The sequence below is a fragment of the Gavia stellata genome, chromosome 16 (genome assembly GCF_030936135.1).
Source record: "Gavia stellata isolate bGavSte3 chromosome 16, bGavSte3.hap2, whole genome shotgun sequence".
NCBI lineage: Eukaryota > Metazoa > Chordata > Aves > Gaviiformes > Gaviidae > Gavia > Gavia stellata.
In genome coordinates, this window is record NC_082609.1 from 16,993,083 (window position 1) to 17,009,940 (window position 16,858).

At 45.0% G+C, this 16,858-nt stretch overlaps 1 protein-coding gene across 1 annotated transcript in view; it reads right to left on the reverse strand.

Moving 5' to 3' along the window:
* The window catches only part of LOC104255553 (rho GTPase-activating protein 7-like), a 69,020-nt gene that overhangs the window by 1,330 nt on the left and 50,832 nt on the right, over window positions 1–16,858 (reverse strand). Inside the window, exons 4-13 of the mRNA XM_059825589.1 lie at window positions 14,614–14,685; window positions 13,036–13,117; window positions 11,534–11,597; window positions 8,944–10,292; window positions 8,312–8,482; window positions 7,269–7,428; window positions 5,768–5,966; window positions 3,801–4,020; window positions 2,139–2,253; window positions 434–1,667 (exon numbers count right to left, since the gene is read on the reverse strand). Of these exons, the coding sequence (XP_059681572.1) occupies window positions 1,650–1,667; window positions 2,139–2,253; window positions 3,801–4,020; window positions 5,768–5,966; window positions 7,269–7,428; window positions 8,312–8,482; window positions 8,944–10,292; window positions 11,534–11,597; window positions 13,036–13,117; window positions 14,614–14,685 (2,450 nt within the window). The 3' untranslated portion in view covers window positions 434–1,649. The remainder of the gene's footprint in view (window positions 1–433; window positions 1,668–2,138; window positions 2,254–3,800; window positions 4,021–5,767; window positions 5,967–7,268; window positions 7,429–8,311; window positions 8,483–8,943; window positions 10,293–11,533; window positions 11,598–13,035; window positions 13,118–14,613; window positions 14,686–16,858) is intronic.

Sequence of the window (16,858 nt, forward strand, 5' to 3'; positions counted from 1 at the left end):
GCTAGACAGCGCCTAGCATCTAAAGGGCATGGGTCTGGCACTTAAATAAGTACATGCCTCTGCAAACACGCGCTCCTGATGGCTGGCTGAACAATGCCCGCAAACAAAACTAGACCTAGCTCTGGTGCCACGCTGGCAACAGCGTGACAGCCACATGTGCTGGGGGCTTCACCAACTGCCCAAACCACACACTGTGCTACCTGACCATCTCCTGCGCACACACATGCGCCCACACCCGCGCTGTGGCTGTGCCCTCCCTCCTCCCAAGGCTGGGCTGGGCACAGGCAGGAGGCCAGGCCCCCCTGGAGCACCCACCATGGAGTCAGGGAGCAGCAGCAGCAGCTGGCAGCTCTGAGGGGCCACAGCACTGAGTGCAGTACCATGGGGTAGGACTGGGCAGCGCCTCACCAGCCAGGGCCCTGTCCCACCGTACCTGAGGGAGACGCAGGGCAGGCTCAGGAATGGCAGCAGCAACCAACAGAGAGTCCCAGTTGCAGGTGCATCCATCAGTGCCGAGGCAGGGCTAAGGCCAAGCCAGGTGGGGTCAGGTTCGGTGGCGGTTAACAGCACCAGCCGCAGTCCAGCGATGGCCAGCAACGGCCACAGTGACCAGGCAGGGCCAAGCGTCAGGGTCCAGGTTCAGAGCAGCGGGTGCGTGTCCAGGCATGGACATGGCTGAGGCTGCCCCGTGGAGCTGCCTGCAGCCTCTCCTGGAGGTCACCAGCAGAAGGGGGACAGCCCTCTCCAGGCGGTCCCTGGGTGCCGGCACCAAACCTCTCCCCTGGCAGGGCAGGGGGCACACCAGCAGGGCCCTGGCACCCCCCGGTGAGGGGCAGCCCCACAGCTCGCAGGCCTGGCATCAGCGGTGCTTCTTGTGAAGCACTCTGGTCGTAGCAGGAGTGTGCAGGACGCCCGTGGGTCCAAGGGCAGCTCAGAGTCCCTGTGGGGCTATTTCAGGGGGCCGTGCAGGCAGGGGTGGGCCAGCTCTGTTGCCAGGGCTGACTGTAGGGTGTGGGCAGGCAGCAGGTGTCAGGGCACCCCAAGGGGCCTCAGGGCTGGGCAGAAGGGTTTGGGCCACTGCTGAGGAAATGGGGAGCCACGGTTGGGCTGGGCGTGAAGGGGGTCACTTAGGAGCCCTGGCTAGGTTGGGGGCTGATGCCAATGGGGCGATTGGATCCCAGGCTGGGCTGGGGGGGTGGGTGTCACTCAGAAGCAAGGGGCTGGTTGCAGGGGTCCGTGCTGGGGGAGCCCTGGGGCAGGGCTGTGTGTCAGTTCAGGGGAGCCATGGGACGTTGGCTCCTGCCCAGCTGTGGTGCTGGAGCGGAGCGTGAGAAGGCCCAAGCTGACTGTCAGGGTGTACCAAGGGTGCACTGGTGGCCCCCTGAGGGAAAGGGGCCGGGAGTCGAGTGGGATAACAGGGCTGGCAGGGCAGCCGCCCGGTCCCACAGTACCTGAGCCGGGCCAGGGACAGCAGGGAGGGTCAGCCAAGAGTCCGGATCATCAGACACATCCAGGGTGATGCAGGCCGAGGTTGAGCCAGGAAGGTGAGTCAGCAAGGGAGGTCAGGATCAGGTCCAGTGACAGCAACCAGGGTCAGCCACAGTCTAGCGATCACCAGGCAAGTCCATAATGATGAGGAAAGGCCAAGGTCAAGCCGGGAAGTCAGTCTGTGGGTCAAGGTCCAGGTCCAGATTACTGGGGCCCATGGCCAGGCACAGGCACGGCTGTTGCTCTGGCCACGCCCCAGCAGCAAAACTTCAACCTCAACCCATTCCCGCAGGAAGAGATGGTCGGCCCTGGCCAGGGCCTCACGGCAAGAGCACAATGCAGCCTCTGGCCCACAGGTACTCTGTAAGTTGGCCCCAAGCCGAGGGAGTCAAACCCCCCTAGCAATTGGGGGGGTTGGAGGGAGAAATGGAGGAATGCTCCCACAGCCCTTACAAATAGTTGCGGTAAAATCTGCAATGATGTTAATTTTCTCTGTACTGGAGTCAGCAGGACTCACACCTATCACAGGCTCAGAGAAACAGCTTGGCTGGCAGGGACTTCTGCAGGGCTCTGGCCCAAACTGCTGCTCAAGGCAGGCCACCTACATCAGGCTGCTCAGAGCGATTGCTTTGCTACAGCAAGTGACGTACCTGGAAGAGTCTGTTGCACTCCATTATCATGTGGGCCAAGCCCTGCGTTGCTGCCAGGTTCTCACTCAGCTCCCTCTGGTCTGGTTTCCCCAAGCTGCACTTCCTCTGACTAGATCTACGGAGAAGGGAAGGCGAAAGGAAGGCTGTGTGAGCAAGATGCTGTGAACAACGTGCCTACCTGGCTGGCCTGCAAGGGGCTGGAAACCAGCAGCTTCAGCAAAAGCACACTGCATTGAAGGACCCTTACGTGCCATGTAGGGCCTCATGTTAGGTTCCTGCAGCAAGGACAGCATTCCCTCCCAGCACACCCCAAAAGTGCCCTGGGCAGTACTGAGCAGTAGTAACGTATACCCAAGAAAGGCTTTTTATTCCCCAACCACATCATCACGCATGTGGCCAAAGACAGCCATGACTCCAAACTGATTTGTGCATAGCCTTCAAATACCAAACTCCTTTGATACCCTGCAAAGCCTATGCAGAACCTTTTAAATCCTTTGGCCCAAACACGTTTCAAAAACAGTCCCCTCTTTTAATTCATAATCAGTCTATGACATCATTAATCCTGCCTTCTGATACTTTTAGCTGTGTGCATTCCTGCTAAATGGCTTGAAAATTGGGTGGAAGATAAAAGTCCTCATCTCTGCTCCTCAAAGTCAGACCTGTCAGCTTCTACCCTTTGAAGTCGGAACTCTGCGCTACAGTATTAATGCCCAGTTACAAAAAAGCTAAAGCTTCAAAGCATCCTGGCTTCTAAACTGCGACAAGAAAGAGAAAACTCAGTTTCTATTTTTGGTCCTAGTATTTCAGCATAATGTTTATGTAAACCAAAGAGGTACAGCTCTCAAAGTACAATTCCCAGGTGCTCAAACACAACCGCAATCCAGGAAGGACCTGCTGCCACTACAGCTCCATCGCATCCCCAGCTACTCTGATGGGTGCGCAGCGTTTCCATCAAAGAAGAGAGCTGTCCTTTTCTACCCTGATACGTGTCTGTCCATACACAGGAGCATGGAGTAAAGCAAACAGCCCTGCCTCAGGAGACCAGATAAGGCATGAATGCTCCCAGAGATTATTTGTCTACTTTGGCCCAAGGGCACCTTCCTCCCTGCACGTACGAACAGGGGATATTATGCAACCCAGATAGTTTTACTTATTAAGATATATTTACAGAATCCCTGTGGCTCGGTTTGGCAGGAACGATCCACTTACTTATCACCCAGCAGAACTAGTGCCAGCAACTGCTACAATCTGCCAGATATCTGCAGGGCCTTAAAGCTGCACCTGGGCTTCAATTGCCAGCACAGGAGCTACATTTTTCAACAGCCAGCACCACCTTAATGCAAACAGTGGGCCACATGCTGGGTTCCTGGGCAGCTGGACCTGTGGGCAACCGCAAAGAGTACAGCGGTTGTGAGGGAGGCAGGCTAGCTCACATGCAGACGAGGCAGGAGTGTGACAACGGGGCCCTGCCACCGTTCTCTATGCTGCTGGGTCGCTGCGTGCACTGTGGCCAGCTCCTGCTGGACCTGACCAACCGTAGTCGAGAAAAACTCCGACACATATGCTAGTTCCCCCTTAAAAGCAGACACTGATCCTAGGCCAGCTACAGAAGACATTGTTCCAGCATGGGCAGCAGCAATGCCAGCATTAGGACGCTAATACCTAGTGGAGGAGGAGGAACTATCCCGTCTCAGGGTGTTGAGGTGGAACAAAGAAGGTGCAAGACAGACAGCAATGTTGGTTGGGGTCATCTGGTTTTCCTCAACAAAAGCAACCACATCTCGTAGAAAGAAAAGGAGGATTTTCAAAGCTTCTCGGTTTTCCTTTGGGAGAAGGAGAATAGCAGCTTGGACAGCCTGAAACTGCTGCTCCTTTGGCACGTCTGAAAACAGAAAAAAAATGATGAAAATCACACGTGACTCGCTGAGGAAGCACCCATCAACAGGGTCCCAAGCAGGGCATTGGAATTGTAGGCTCATCCATTTTCCTGTCACTCCAGCTCACAACAGGCAAGGCAAAGGCCATTATCAGTCACATCACACAACTACAGCTTTCTCCTATTGCCTGTCAGGATGCACAGTCACACCCAGCAGATGCTGGCATTTGATTTGCGATTGCTCTTGAACAGCACGCTAATGAACATACCCTGAACACAGCTCTGGTTACAATCCGAAGAAGGGCTTGTCTCCCCATAAAATATTACTCTGGAATGATACGTTGGAGCAGATATAGCTGCTCTACCGTCTTTTCCTTTCAGCTTCAGGCATGAAAAGAACAGATGCTCTCAGATAACTCAATTGAGAGAACAAGATTTTGCCAACAGATTTTAATACACACTGAAACCCAATGAGACCGTGTGCCCAAACAGCTCCTGCAGCAGCGTAGGTACGATTCAACCTGCCACGCATCCCCCTATCACCAGGATTTCTCCAATTTACACCACTACAAAGGGTAGGAGATCACTTCTCTTTCTTACCCTCCAAGTAGAAGCACATACGCAGAAGAAACAAAACATTCTTCTTGGTGAAAGCAGCACATTCCTTATCGCTAAAAAATAGTAATTTAATCAGGGCACTTGCTCAAGTCACATGTGGCACAAAATGGCTGTGTAGGGTGCATAGAATTCAGTCATTTGCTGTTTCTATCCCAAAACAAGAGACAGGAGGTGGACAGTGGCCAGGTTATAATAAATGGATGAAAATGGTTCCACATCCACTGAACATAGGAACTGTGGACCTCCTCACAAAAAGGATTTGTGGATGCAAAAAGAAAACTTGCTTCAAACAAATAAACAAACCATTTTCAGACAAAATTCTAAAAGCCTGACAGGTTAAAAAATAAAACCCAGCCAAACTTTCATGAACCTGCACCATACACAGGACAGCAGCAGCTCATGTACTCATGTCAATAAAAGTCACATAAAAGAGGCTGAAAACCACTCCACTCACTCAGAGATCCCATACTTTGACTTTCAAAACCTTTTCTCAAAAGAAGAAGAAACTTGCCTGTAGCAACGTCATCATAAGCCCCTACAGCAAGTTCCTTCCCCAGCCCAGCTGCTTTTTGAAAGTGAATTCCTTGAGGGCAAAGTACAGGAGCTGGAACCTGTTTAAACCTATATTCAGTGCTAGATTTCAGCTTCACGTTTCCTTCTTTTTCAGGTTGATTCTCAAGGATAGTAATGGTGAGAGTACAGGCAGAAAGTTGCTGGCGTTTCCAGGCAAAGATGCTATTTCACAGCAACTGTGCTGGGGTACCTTAATAAAGAAATGTCATCAGTATAACATGGCTTCTTGCACAAGGAGCTACCTCATACCATGAACAAGGGGACTAGATTCTCTCCTAATTTTGCGTACAGAAATGACCATTTAAAAACACAGTTTAGGAGGACTGCTACAACGTATGTTGTTACACTCATCCTTCAAAGAACAGAAAATAGCTGGCCCATGGGACACAGATGTGAAGCTCTTAAGTCCAGAGCCACAACGAACTCATCTTTTCAGAAACGTCCTGCCTGACTTGTCTCCTCTACAAGGGGACATGGCACTCGTCCTAGTCTGGTCACTGCCTTGTACAGCTGAATATTAAGATAGCCAAGAAAGCGAAGAACCATAGCTTTCATGACCTACATTGGTAGATGTGGAGGAAGGATTCACAGAGCCTGCTAGTAAATATAGGCTCGGGAAGGTCTCGGAAGTACTGCTTCACCATATCGGCCACATCAAATGCTGACTGCCCTTCGTAACATACGTTGTTCGGGTTGGTTTCATTCATTTCTCTTAAAGACAGAATCCTGGATTTAACACCAGATTTTCGGAACAGGCCAACCTACGGGTGAAAGAAAATATTAAAGACAAAGAGAAGACTCATCAGTAATCAAACCTCTGACAAATAATTGATCCTTCACTCTCCTTTTGATGGCTAAGATCCTATGCTAGTGGGATCTAACACTAACATACTTTCGTGTCGTTAGAAGTAGCACGGATATTCCTCCCAGGCAAACCATGACTGATGCTCACAGAACCAGCTGTGAACGACAGACCGATTTTCATGTTTGTTTGCTTGCTTCTTATTTAATGCAAAAATTACTGTTTTACTCTCAAAATCATTACTATTGACACCTGTCGGTTTGCTTGAGCAGGCTATGCTCGCGCATTGGAACTGCAAGTTTCTAGTGCATCAATGCGTGTTCATCCAAAAGCAAATGTACATTGATGCCCGTGCTGGAGCGAACAAACTCAGACTGAGAGATCCACAAGGTTCAGGTTTAACATCTGGTATGCCTGACACATCTGATACATCTACAGATTGGCAAAGGGCAATTGCCATTCTGAGGGAAATTATGATTTTATTTTTAATATGAATGTCAATCCAGTTTCATCCAAAAACCTAGATTTAGACGTTTCCCATGAACTCGACCTCAACAAAGCTTCTGCTGAAAGTTTCATGGTGTGCCACTGAGACAGTATTAACATTCATTGGTTTATTTATATTAACTGAATAGATACCACGATCTCAAAATGAAACACACTGCCTTCATAAGCAACTGACTGCTCACACTCCAGTATGTGCCACCTAACCGCCTTGTGCCTTCACAGGATGCACAAGTTTTTTGTACTTTGGCATGACGTTACACACTCATACAATTGCAAAGCACAGAAAAAAGAAAGCTTGTTCTTTAACTAATATGTCTCATGTCACAGGGTCTCCCGTTTCTGCACCTATGCTACGGAAATAGCACATGGAACACACCCTTTCACCGCCATGTACACATCTCCACTGAGTGGATAAATACGGATTTGAGATCCGGAAAAAGACGTTACAGGCACTGCTCTATTTGTTTTATCTCTGCTGAGCCATGCTACCTCACCAGGAGAAGACAGCTTGAGGGCCCGCACCAAGAGAACTGACTGCAGGTGATTTCAGCGAGGCAACGCACAAAAATACAATACAGGATTAAGGCATTCGCAGAAGGAAACAGCACTGGTACTTCCTCGCAGGCCACCTCCCTGTCTGTTCAGAGCCTTAGGAGGCATGGAAGCCCCTCACACCAGCTGGAAGCAGAGCCTGGTTCCCTGGAGCAGATCTGTTTACGGAACAGAGCTGCTCTGGGCTGCCTCAAGTTCATACCTGGTCAAGAAAGTGGCTTCTTAGATAGTCCAGTGCTTGCAGTATGCCGTTAGGCAGTGGGTGGCTTGTTCGCTGCACATTCAGAAGCAAAGGCACCCCAAACACATTTTTGTCCTTGTAGTCAGCGGCTTTTATTTTTTTAATGAACTTTGGTATAGTCCTGGAAACGAAAACCAGTGCATCCAACTTATTAGCTCTCCAGCACAGTTCCGCCCGCTACTTTAGTTACATGCATGGGAAAGGATTTAGTTGTACCTGCCACATCCCCAAATTCTGCCACATACCTGCACACGTAGCATCATAAGAGACATAGAGACAAAAGCATTAAGGGCAATTACAGGAATGACTTCCTCATTTCAAAACTGAAACCAGCTTTAATAAAGCATCTTCATGGGAAATATATCCCATCCCTTCAGGACACTGCAGGCTTTTTTCACTTCTTTCTATAGTCAAGTACCAGATCCTTATCACAAGATGCTAACTGGTATTTCTAAGTAAAAGAAGTCCTCTGAGTGATTGACATTTTGTCATTGTTTTAGTTCAACCTGGGACTTGATGCGGAAGAGATTTTTTTGTTTGTTTGTTGTGGTGTGTTGTGGGGGTTTTTTTTGTTTGTTTGTTTTTGTTTTTTTGGTTTTGATAATGGTTGGACTTGATGATCTTACAGGTCTTTTCCAACCTTAGTGATTCTGTGATTCTGTGATTCTGTGAGATGGAGTCTCAGCCCAGGCAGCTCTCACCTCAGGTCCTGCACTTTCTGCGAAGAACCTCTGACAAAGCCCTGTGAATGGGCCAATTTAAAGAGGAAACAGTAACATGCTTTAAAGTCAGTAACAACATGACCACCAGCAAGGAGCAAAAGTGCAGTCCGTAGCAGAGGAAATCCTGAAGCCATTGAAATAACCGTGAAACTGCCAGCGATTTAACAGGATGAAATTCCTCATCATCTTGACCAAGTGTAATCTAGGCAGACGAGGAAATTCACCGACTTACATCAAATCCTCTCTTTCCAACACAGGCTGCTTTAGTATTAGACAACTTACCAGTTCCAGCCCTGCTTACTGGAAGGGGAGTATCTGTCCATTAAAGCAGTGAGTTTCAACAAAGCCAGCTTTTGTGTCCGGGCTAGCTGAGCAGCTGAGTGGCTATCGGTCTGGATGGAAAGGCTTTCCAAGTTCACACTCTCTTCCACGGACCAGTGTTGCTTCCTGTGCCTATGGGACAAATGTTGTTAAAGCTTAGGACTATTTCCATTGCCCCTGTTAGTCTTCTGCCTGCATCTGTGATGTACCTAAGACTCTAAATGACCTGCAGTTCCCAAACACCATCTGGTTAGCTGCATTTAAACAAGATTCTTCTCAGCCAGGAGGTACTTCGGCAATACAAAATCTTTCAATAAGAAATACGGCAAGCTAGCCATTAAGTCTGATTCCAAATGCCTAAGTGCTCACGCAGATTGGAGCACGCTACTTTCAACAGAGCTCAGAGCAGATGTAGATACCAGAGTGCCTACAGCTCAGCAGTACCTGGCACCAGCGGTGCAGACCCTGCTACCCAGAACAGACTTACACTTAAGGATACTTTGTTCTGGAAAAGCAATTACATTTTAGGTGGAGAGAGTCAATGGGGAAAGATTCCCAAGGGGCAGTCTACTAGAAACCCAAGGATGGCTGACCTGTTGCTCTTTTTAGAGTCTGTCATGTACGCCACGTGTACAGAACTGATCTCCTTGCCCAGTCCACAGCTTCTTTCTCCCTCAGTGGTTGGGAAGGGTGCTGTCAAGCCCTCTGTTTCAAGACAGATTTCTTTAGATGAGGATGGATACAAAGATTTCAAGTCACAGGCAAAGTCCGCATTCCCATCATCTGAGAACTTCTCTGTCCACTGATCAACCAACTTTTTGAGACCATTGACATCTTCTATAACATTGTTCAGTTCTGTAAAAACATCATCATCACCAACTTCTATTGCCTCCAACTTATCAAGTTCGATATTGGGCATGTTGTCATATACACTCAGCCTGTTATCTGTGCATGAAAAGGGGCTCCTGGGGGCTCTGGAGTCCTTGGAACTGCTTCTGCTCTGGCTCCTTCTGCACCCATGAAAACTCCCAGTTCTCCAGTTGACGGAAGAGTTGTCTACGGGAGACAGGGAACTGTTTGTAAGTGCTTTGGGGAAAGTGCCAGGTTTATGGCCTTGTGGTATTTGAAACATCTGAGTCGTGTGTAATTTCATGTCATTTTTTAGGTTTTGCTGAGACAGATCATTCCACAGCAAGAGCTTGGTAGAATCCAAGTCCTCTGCACACACATCCCTTCCTTCCCAGTGGCTTCGAGGTTTTATAACAGGACTTGGAGTGCTCACTGTGCTGCTATTTTCAGACTGATTGCTGCTATTGCAACTCTGGGGAGAAAAGGAAGAACTGTTCTTTGTTTGGATGCCAGAGAGGTCGGAAATATTTACACAGTTCAGCATCTTCATCTTTTCTTCATTAAGTCCTTCCAGAAGAACAGGTTCACTTATTATGGGTTTGGCCTTTGACTGACCACTCCTTAAGTTGCAGCTCCTTAAGTGCAACTTCTCCATTTTCTTTAGAAGGCTCTTCCTCTTTTTATATGGTGATTTATCCAAAAGCTTCTCCTCACTGGTGATATTTAAAAATTCACTGGGGGGAGGAGAACAACTAAAGGCAGAGTCCAGTGAAGCCACCTTAACCGAGGAACATCTTGAGGAACTCGTGCTGGTTTCCACATCTTCAAAAGGTTTTGTGAAGCTAACAGTGTCACTGTCACCACTGCTAGTACTGTGAATTGAGGACACATCGTGTTTCTCGCCAGGATCCAGAAGCTTAGTAGCCTCGTTGCTGATGCTCTTCGGTATTGGACTTCCTGGGACTGATGCACTAGCACCTTCCTCTCCTGGGAAACATTCTAGGCTCTCGATACGAGACCATCTCTGAGTGCACCTCTCATAAGCCCATTTGTTACTTATTGCACAAGGTTCATCATCTTCAGAGTCATCACTCTTAGAAGAAAAAAAAAAAAGTACAGTTCAAGGGCAAAGTTTGGCAAACTTTAAATTATCAAAAAATGTAACAAAAAAAGAGACAATTTTTCTGCCTATCTCCAAAACCTACACGACCATCATATGGAAATGCAACTATTCAGTTACTGAATGTCTGCCCTGAGCTCTGTTCTGTTAGTTGAAAATTATGCTGACAAATTACTCCCAAGCATGCTGACAAGTTTACCACAGGAAAAGATGAGAGATTTGATCTGAGGATGAAAAATTCTGTTTTGCGGCAAATCCAGACGTTTTGAAAGATAATTGTATTGGGTTTACATGGCCTTTCCTACAGCCAAACAAATAAAAAGCTCTTTCACACTTCTGTGACCAAACCTTGTCCATTTTCAGGTAAAGAAACATTTGGCTGTGGCAGCACCAATACCTGGCACCCTCTCTCGGGGACCTCAGCCTCACCGGCCGCTTGCCCCAGCTGCTCCATTTGCTGCGTTGTTCCCACTCCGAGCCAGCACCAGCTCAGCAAACTGTTAGAGAGATGGGAATGACCTGTCTCTTCTCTGTCGACCCTCTCTTGCCCCATTCTTTCCTGATGGCACAATGGAACTTCCCCCAAAACTAGACATTTTTCCAAAAGATTACATTATTTTCTTAGTCCTGCAGTTAATCCATGGCACCTAAGGGGCTTTACAGTCCTGGTGTTAACAAACCAAGATGTTTTAAAACTCTGTTTTAGCTACAGTACATTTTTGCAGGAGAGGACAAAGCCAGCACAGCTAAAACCTATCCAGCTTTTATTGGCCGGACATTTGACATTGGCTGACACTATTTGGATTGTCCTCTTTAATTTCTTATCCTTCGTTCAGTCACTAAGAGTGAAATTTCACTTTCAGGCCTTAAATAAGATGTGAAACTACTTAGGAAAGCAATAAAAGACCTGCTGACGTGGGACCTTGGTGCAACTATTGGACAGTAATGATGTGTGTCAAATCATTTTTAAGAACCCCTTCAAAACCTGACCTAACCTATCTTACAAAGTTGCAAAAGGAACATTACACAATTACAATATCTTCATTACTGTGTTTTTCAGCGGAAAATGCAAATGGAAGAGCTTTGCAGGATAGAAACAAATAAAGAAAAGTTCAGAAATAGCTAATCCTTTATAAATCTTTTAAAAACAGGGTTTTGATATAATAGTTAAATGCATTTTTAATGAGAAAATTAACTGTATTTTATAAACATACTTGTTTCCTCTGAGGGCTTATTTCCACTTTCATTGATGCACACTTGTTCAATGTGTTCAACCGTCTAAGGTATAAGAAAAAAGACAGAAGTTTTAAATTTAAGCTATTTTGTTTCTTGAAAACAAACATGCACCAAACTAGTTGTGAAGTTCTACCATGGAGTCTTCATTTCTGGTGTCAAAGACTGACATTCTGTTAGAGGTTCTCCATACATTTTGCCAAGAACAGTGCCAACTAACAACCCCATGATGTTCAAAGTTCCAGTTCTGCCATCTTAAAGTTAGAGAAGAGGACCATAATTAATCCGTTAGTTAATTAAAAATCATATGATGAGCTTCAATGGTTGTGAAAAACTGTATATTGGTTTAAGATTTTGAAAACAAAAGAAACTCTGAGTGGGCTCCTTAAAAATTTTTTTAAAACTGAAGACATATTAACCTGTAGCCTTGGAAGGAGTTTACTATCTATCATTTTAATTAAAACTTGAGGAAACAATACGGCCCCAAACTAGTCAGTCACTTACTTAACTGTCAAACAAATATGTGTCATCAACTGACAGCCTGCAAGGAACACTCAGGACAGAAGTCATATCAAGAAACAAAATATAGCTGAAGTTCTCTAATATCTGCTGTGCATTAGAGATGTAGATGCAAACAGCTCCTGTTGGTGCTCCGCTACAAGCACAGTTTGACTTCAGGTGACCTAACAATACAGAAAAGGACCAAACCACTTTGCCAGAAGAGGAACTTTCCAGTCTTAAGAGTTAGAAATTCGTATTGCGTCCCTTGGATCGGCCAAGCAGTGTGGCATGGATAGTCTGGAGTTCACTTCACCTGCTAAACAACCTCATCATGAGAAGGCTTCAATAACTGCAGTAAGTAGTAAAGTAGAATGCCTCTACACTATCCTGGCACTCTTACGGGGGGAAGTCCAAAAAGCAATGAGTTGGACTTTGCACTGACGATGCAATTTCACTGGTGTGCTGTGAACAGCTCGGGCAAAACAATAATTTCAAATCAATGCCTTTGCTTCTCACTCAAAAAAATATTCAGGAAAACCAAACAGAAAACGCAGCTCTTGTGCAGATCATTTTTGCTGTTTATCATCTCCTGGAACAGCTCTGGGGAAGCTCACTAGGCAGAGGAAATCCCTGCACTCTGTAATACGCAATTCTACAGCGCAAACTGTCATGCTACCAGATGCTTGCAGGGAACTCATTATTCTTGCTCAGTCTGCAGACATTTCACATTACCGAAAAGACAGATTTGATGCTTAGTATAACGTCACTGAGACCTTGGCTGAAGAAGACATGCTTACTTTACTTTTAAATTCTTAAAAAAACAACCAGCTTCAGTGGTGCTAAAGTATGTGCCTAAGTGTTTTCCTTCAGTCGCAGAATTGGTGACTTTGTTAGTCTCTGACAAAAACTAAGGCATGAAAAGATGGATGACAAATAACTATGGAGCCTGGAGGTATTAAACATAAGTCATAATTATGTTTACCTGAATAGTGAGTCAATCGCATCTCCATCTAAAAATTCATGATCTTTCCTCACAGTTTTTACATCAATAGGAAACTGCATATCTGTGAACAAAGACGTTGAATCTGAAATCTGAGTTATAATTGCAAGGACTTTGAATTTTGCAACATATTTATCATAGGTGAAGTAAATCTAAATCTATTTCTATAACCGTATATTCACACAAATATCCTTCAAGTTAAGTGAGGATCGGTTCCTTAGAGCAAGTGGGAGAATAAATGTAGGTATTTGCTTGCTGTCATTAGTTACAGGTAGACAAGCACTTGCTGAATATCCCGGAGCTTGCAGTGACTAAGTACTATAGCCAAGAAAAACAAAAGATCAAAGTTTTGCTTTGGTTAGGTTCTCTGCACCTTCTGCCTTCAAATACAGTATATATACTGGAGTATTTACACGAGCTTTTGCTGATGGTAAGGTACAATGCGGTGTAGTGAGCCTGAGAAATCATGCTGTGCTTGAAGCTAAGTGATACACCAGCTGAAGAGTTCAGTGTTTCACCTTCTGAGATTTAGTCTTGCCGATGAGGGAACCAGTGAGATCCATCAGTATTTATTTCCTTGGCTTACTTTTTAAGCTTAATTTACCTGGCCAAGTCAGGACACTGCATAAACAGCAAGGTACTACAGAGGATTCATTTTCCAGAAGCGTGACAATGTACATTTCCAGCAAACTGTAAGCTCGACAGCTTATACAATAAAATCTGCCATAGTCAAACAGGAAGCATTTCCACAAGATATCATGTTTCGTAGTACACAGCTTTCAAAATTGGCTCTATTGCTTGTCTTCCAATTTTTAATTTTGCAATTTAATTTTGCAATGAACAGGGGAGGTGGGAATGAAAGCAGGTAGAAGTTACTGTTTGTTCCTTTAACTCTAGTTCTTTGATAAAAATCTCTCTTGAAAATAGGTTAGCTTTTGTTACATTCAACGTTCGTAACAATACACATTTTAAAGAAGAACATTTTTAAGGTATAAGCACAAACGTCTGAAAATTCTACTAGAAGTTCTCAACAAATCCGTATCTCCCCCACAAATAATAAGCACTCTGTACCTTTAACAAAGGCCATGAAAACATGCTGAAATTGCATTGTTTGACTGGCTGGCAGCTTCTGCGTATCTGTTCTAAAAACTTATGATTGCAACACGATTTTGCTCAAGACCACAGGCTGGAGAGCCTCAGATGAGTTTTGGCTGCAATCAGTGAATTGGAAAAAAACCTCAACACTCCAAGGAAAAGTGCCTGAGAAAATTATAAGCAACTAAAAATCACAAAAGCAGAAACTTGACTGAGTTAAAGTCTAACAATAAACAGGAAAGATTTGGTCCTTTACAAAATTCTACTGAGTCCATGCTAACTTAATTAAGATGTCACTTCTGCAAGAACACACAGCAAGTTACTATTTTTCTACAGATTTGCATGAAGATATTACAGAATTTGGAAGTGCTTCCATCAAAAGTGTCAGGTTCTGAAATATTATTTATGTAAACGATTCTACTTGAATTCAGTGCCAGCTGCTTGACAAGTCTTTGGGAATCATACCTTCAAAGAGCTGAGCATACTGGGGAAAACCGGCAGCTCTCAGCCAGTCGCAGGCTTCTCTGGCTTCAATTTCTGCAATGAGAACATAAAATTGTTCACTTAGAGCGCTCACAAGGATTAGGGCTTTCACAATACAAGCAAGCTCATTTTACCTAGTGGAATCTCAGAGGATCTTGTATATGAACGTTTTGTTAGCGTATTAATAAAAAGAAAGACATTCTTGTATCCGACACGCTTACATGTACATAGCTCTGGAGCAGTGATTCCAACATAGGATAGACAGCAAACGTACGAGAGTCTAGATATGAGCACATACTTGAGGTGTCCTACGTCGGTGTACATCAACTACCCCTGAGATTTGGACAGTGAAGCATCTGTTATATGTCGTAGTGAGTCACCAGAGAAGCGTGTATGATACATATGTCTATGCCCTCGCACACCAAAGCCCATTCATGCATTCCAGTTCTAAGAGATGTGATAAGACACAAACAAATCCTATAAATAAACTTTAAATGCTATCACAACATTAATAACACTGGAGACAGCCTAAGCGTTCCGAGAACAAGAGTTCTCAGGAGTACCTGTTGCTAGGGTATATCAATATTTATTTCCTTGCCAACTACCAACACAACTTGGCAGGCACTTCAGCACAGCAGATGTCAAGAATTAACTGCTCATTTTGTGACAATTCATAAAGCCCTACGGCCAATACTGTAACACTCCCACAGGAGCAGGAGCAGAATATAACTAACTTCACAGAATCACAGAACACTCACCAGATGCCTCAAAAACATAAACATGTTTAGCATGAGTACATGCCAGCAGGCTCTAAACTCTGCAAATACTAGAAATTACTGGGTCTGTTGAAGAGGAGAGGATTCCCATGTTACGCTTTTTGCATGTCTGCGTGTACTCCAGCACACATTACAATGGACACCAATCAAAAGGCAAAGACTTCTGTGAAAGGCTTTAAAAGTACCTTAAAATCAAGCACGCTCAGTAAAGAGAAATGTTTTTAAAGCACCTTAAAATGTAGCATGCTAGGCTAGAGGAACAGACCTGTTTCTTAAAACTATTATTTTCCGTACACGTACACTCAAAGATCAGGATTCCAAGGCACTTCACGCACATACCTATTCAAATGCAGTGCTTGCTTTGCTCTAACTGCTCCGTTGTAAGTCATCCGTGCAACAGAATGAAGAAACTCATCAAAAAACTTACAGAACAACTTCCATGATTTTATTATTCTACTTCTAAACTTTAAATTATTTCCATTATCACTCGATTCATTTGGACAATGCCACCCGTAACAAAGGCTTTCCTGCACAAAACTCTATGGGTTTTTCATCTGAGAATAAAGCGATACCACAGGATGATAAGGATATTTCTACATAAAACAGATGCATGACTCCTTTTTTTTTTCCAAACTGCAGAACAGAAACTAATTTCTTCCACAATAGCCTACATACACTATGCCTGCATTTATTACTATACTTAGTGCCATAATTTATCATAATCTTTATCATAACACAGCACTTACTGAATACCAAGACGGGGGACTGATAAAACACAAGCATTGTACTCACAGAGCAAAAGGAAAGAAAAAAAAATCTGTAAAAAAGAGCCAGGAGGACGACCGGTCTAACGCTAAAAGTCTTCACAAAGTCAAAATGATTTTCACTTAGAAAAACCCAGCAGACTCACCCAACTAGCTCAGCTGTGGAGAAACTATAGCTGTCCTCATTCCAGACCTCACTTTAAACTAGTCGAGCCTGTGCACAGCTTTCCTGAGCTCAGACGGGAGAGTGACTGTGTAAGAGTTGAAGCTTCCCCAGTTCCCAACACGTTAAAAGTACAACCCTATTTTTAGAGCAAACCAAGCCGTGAACAGTGATGCAAATAAGAACAGGCTAGAAAAAACTTTGCAGCTAGTGATGACATTTTCAATAAATATGACTGAAAATACAATGGCATTCTCAGACTTAGAGGTGGCCTTTTCCATAGGACAAGGACACGGGAGCTGGGGGAATTTTCTTTGCTAATGTAAATCTTCAGCCCTATCAACGTGCCTTTGCACGGTCCCACGTTGCAATGCCACTGCTGTGTTAGGAGACAACACATGAAGCACTAGTAAGTTCTTGGCCTGCACGTCTACAATTATCTGCCATTAGATTTGCTGCGATTATTTCACTGTTAAAGTGTCCTACTGATACCTCTGTATTTCAGGGATGTCTACGCTGTCTCC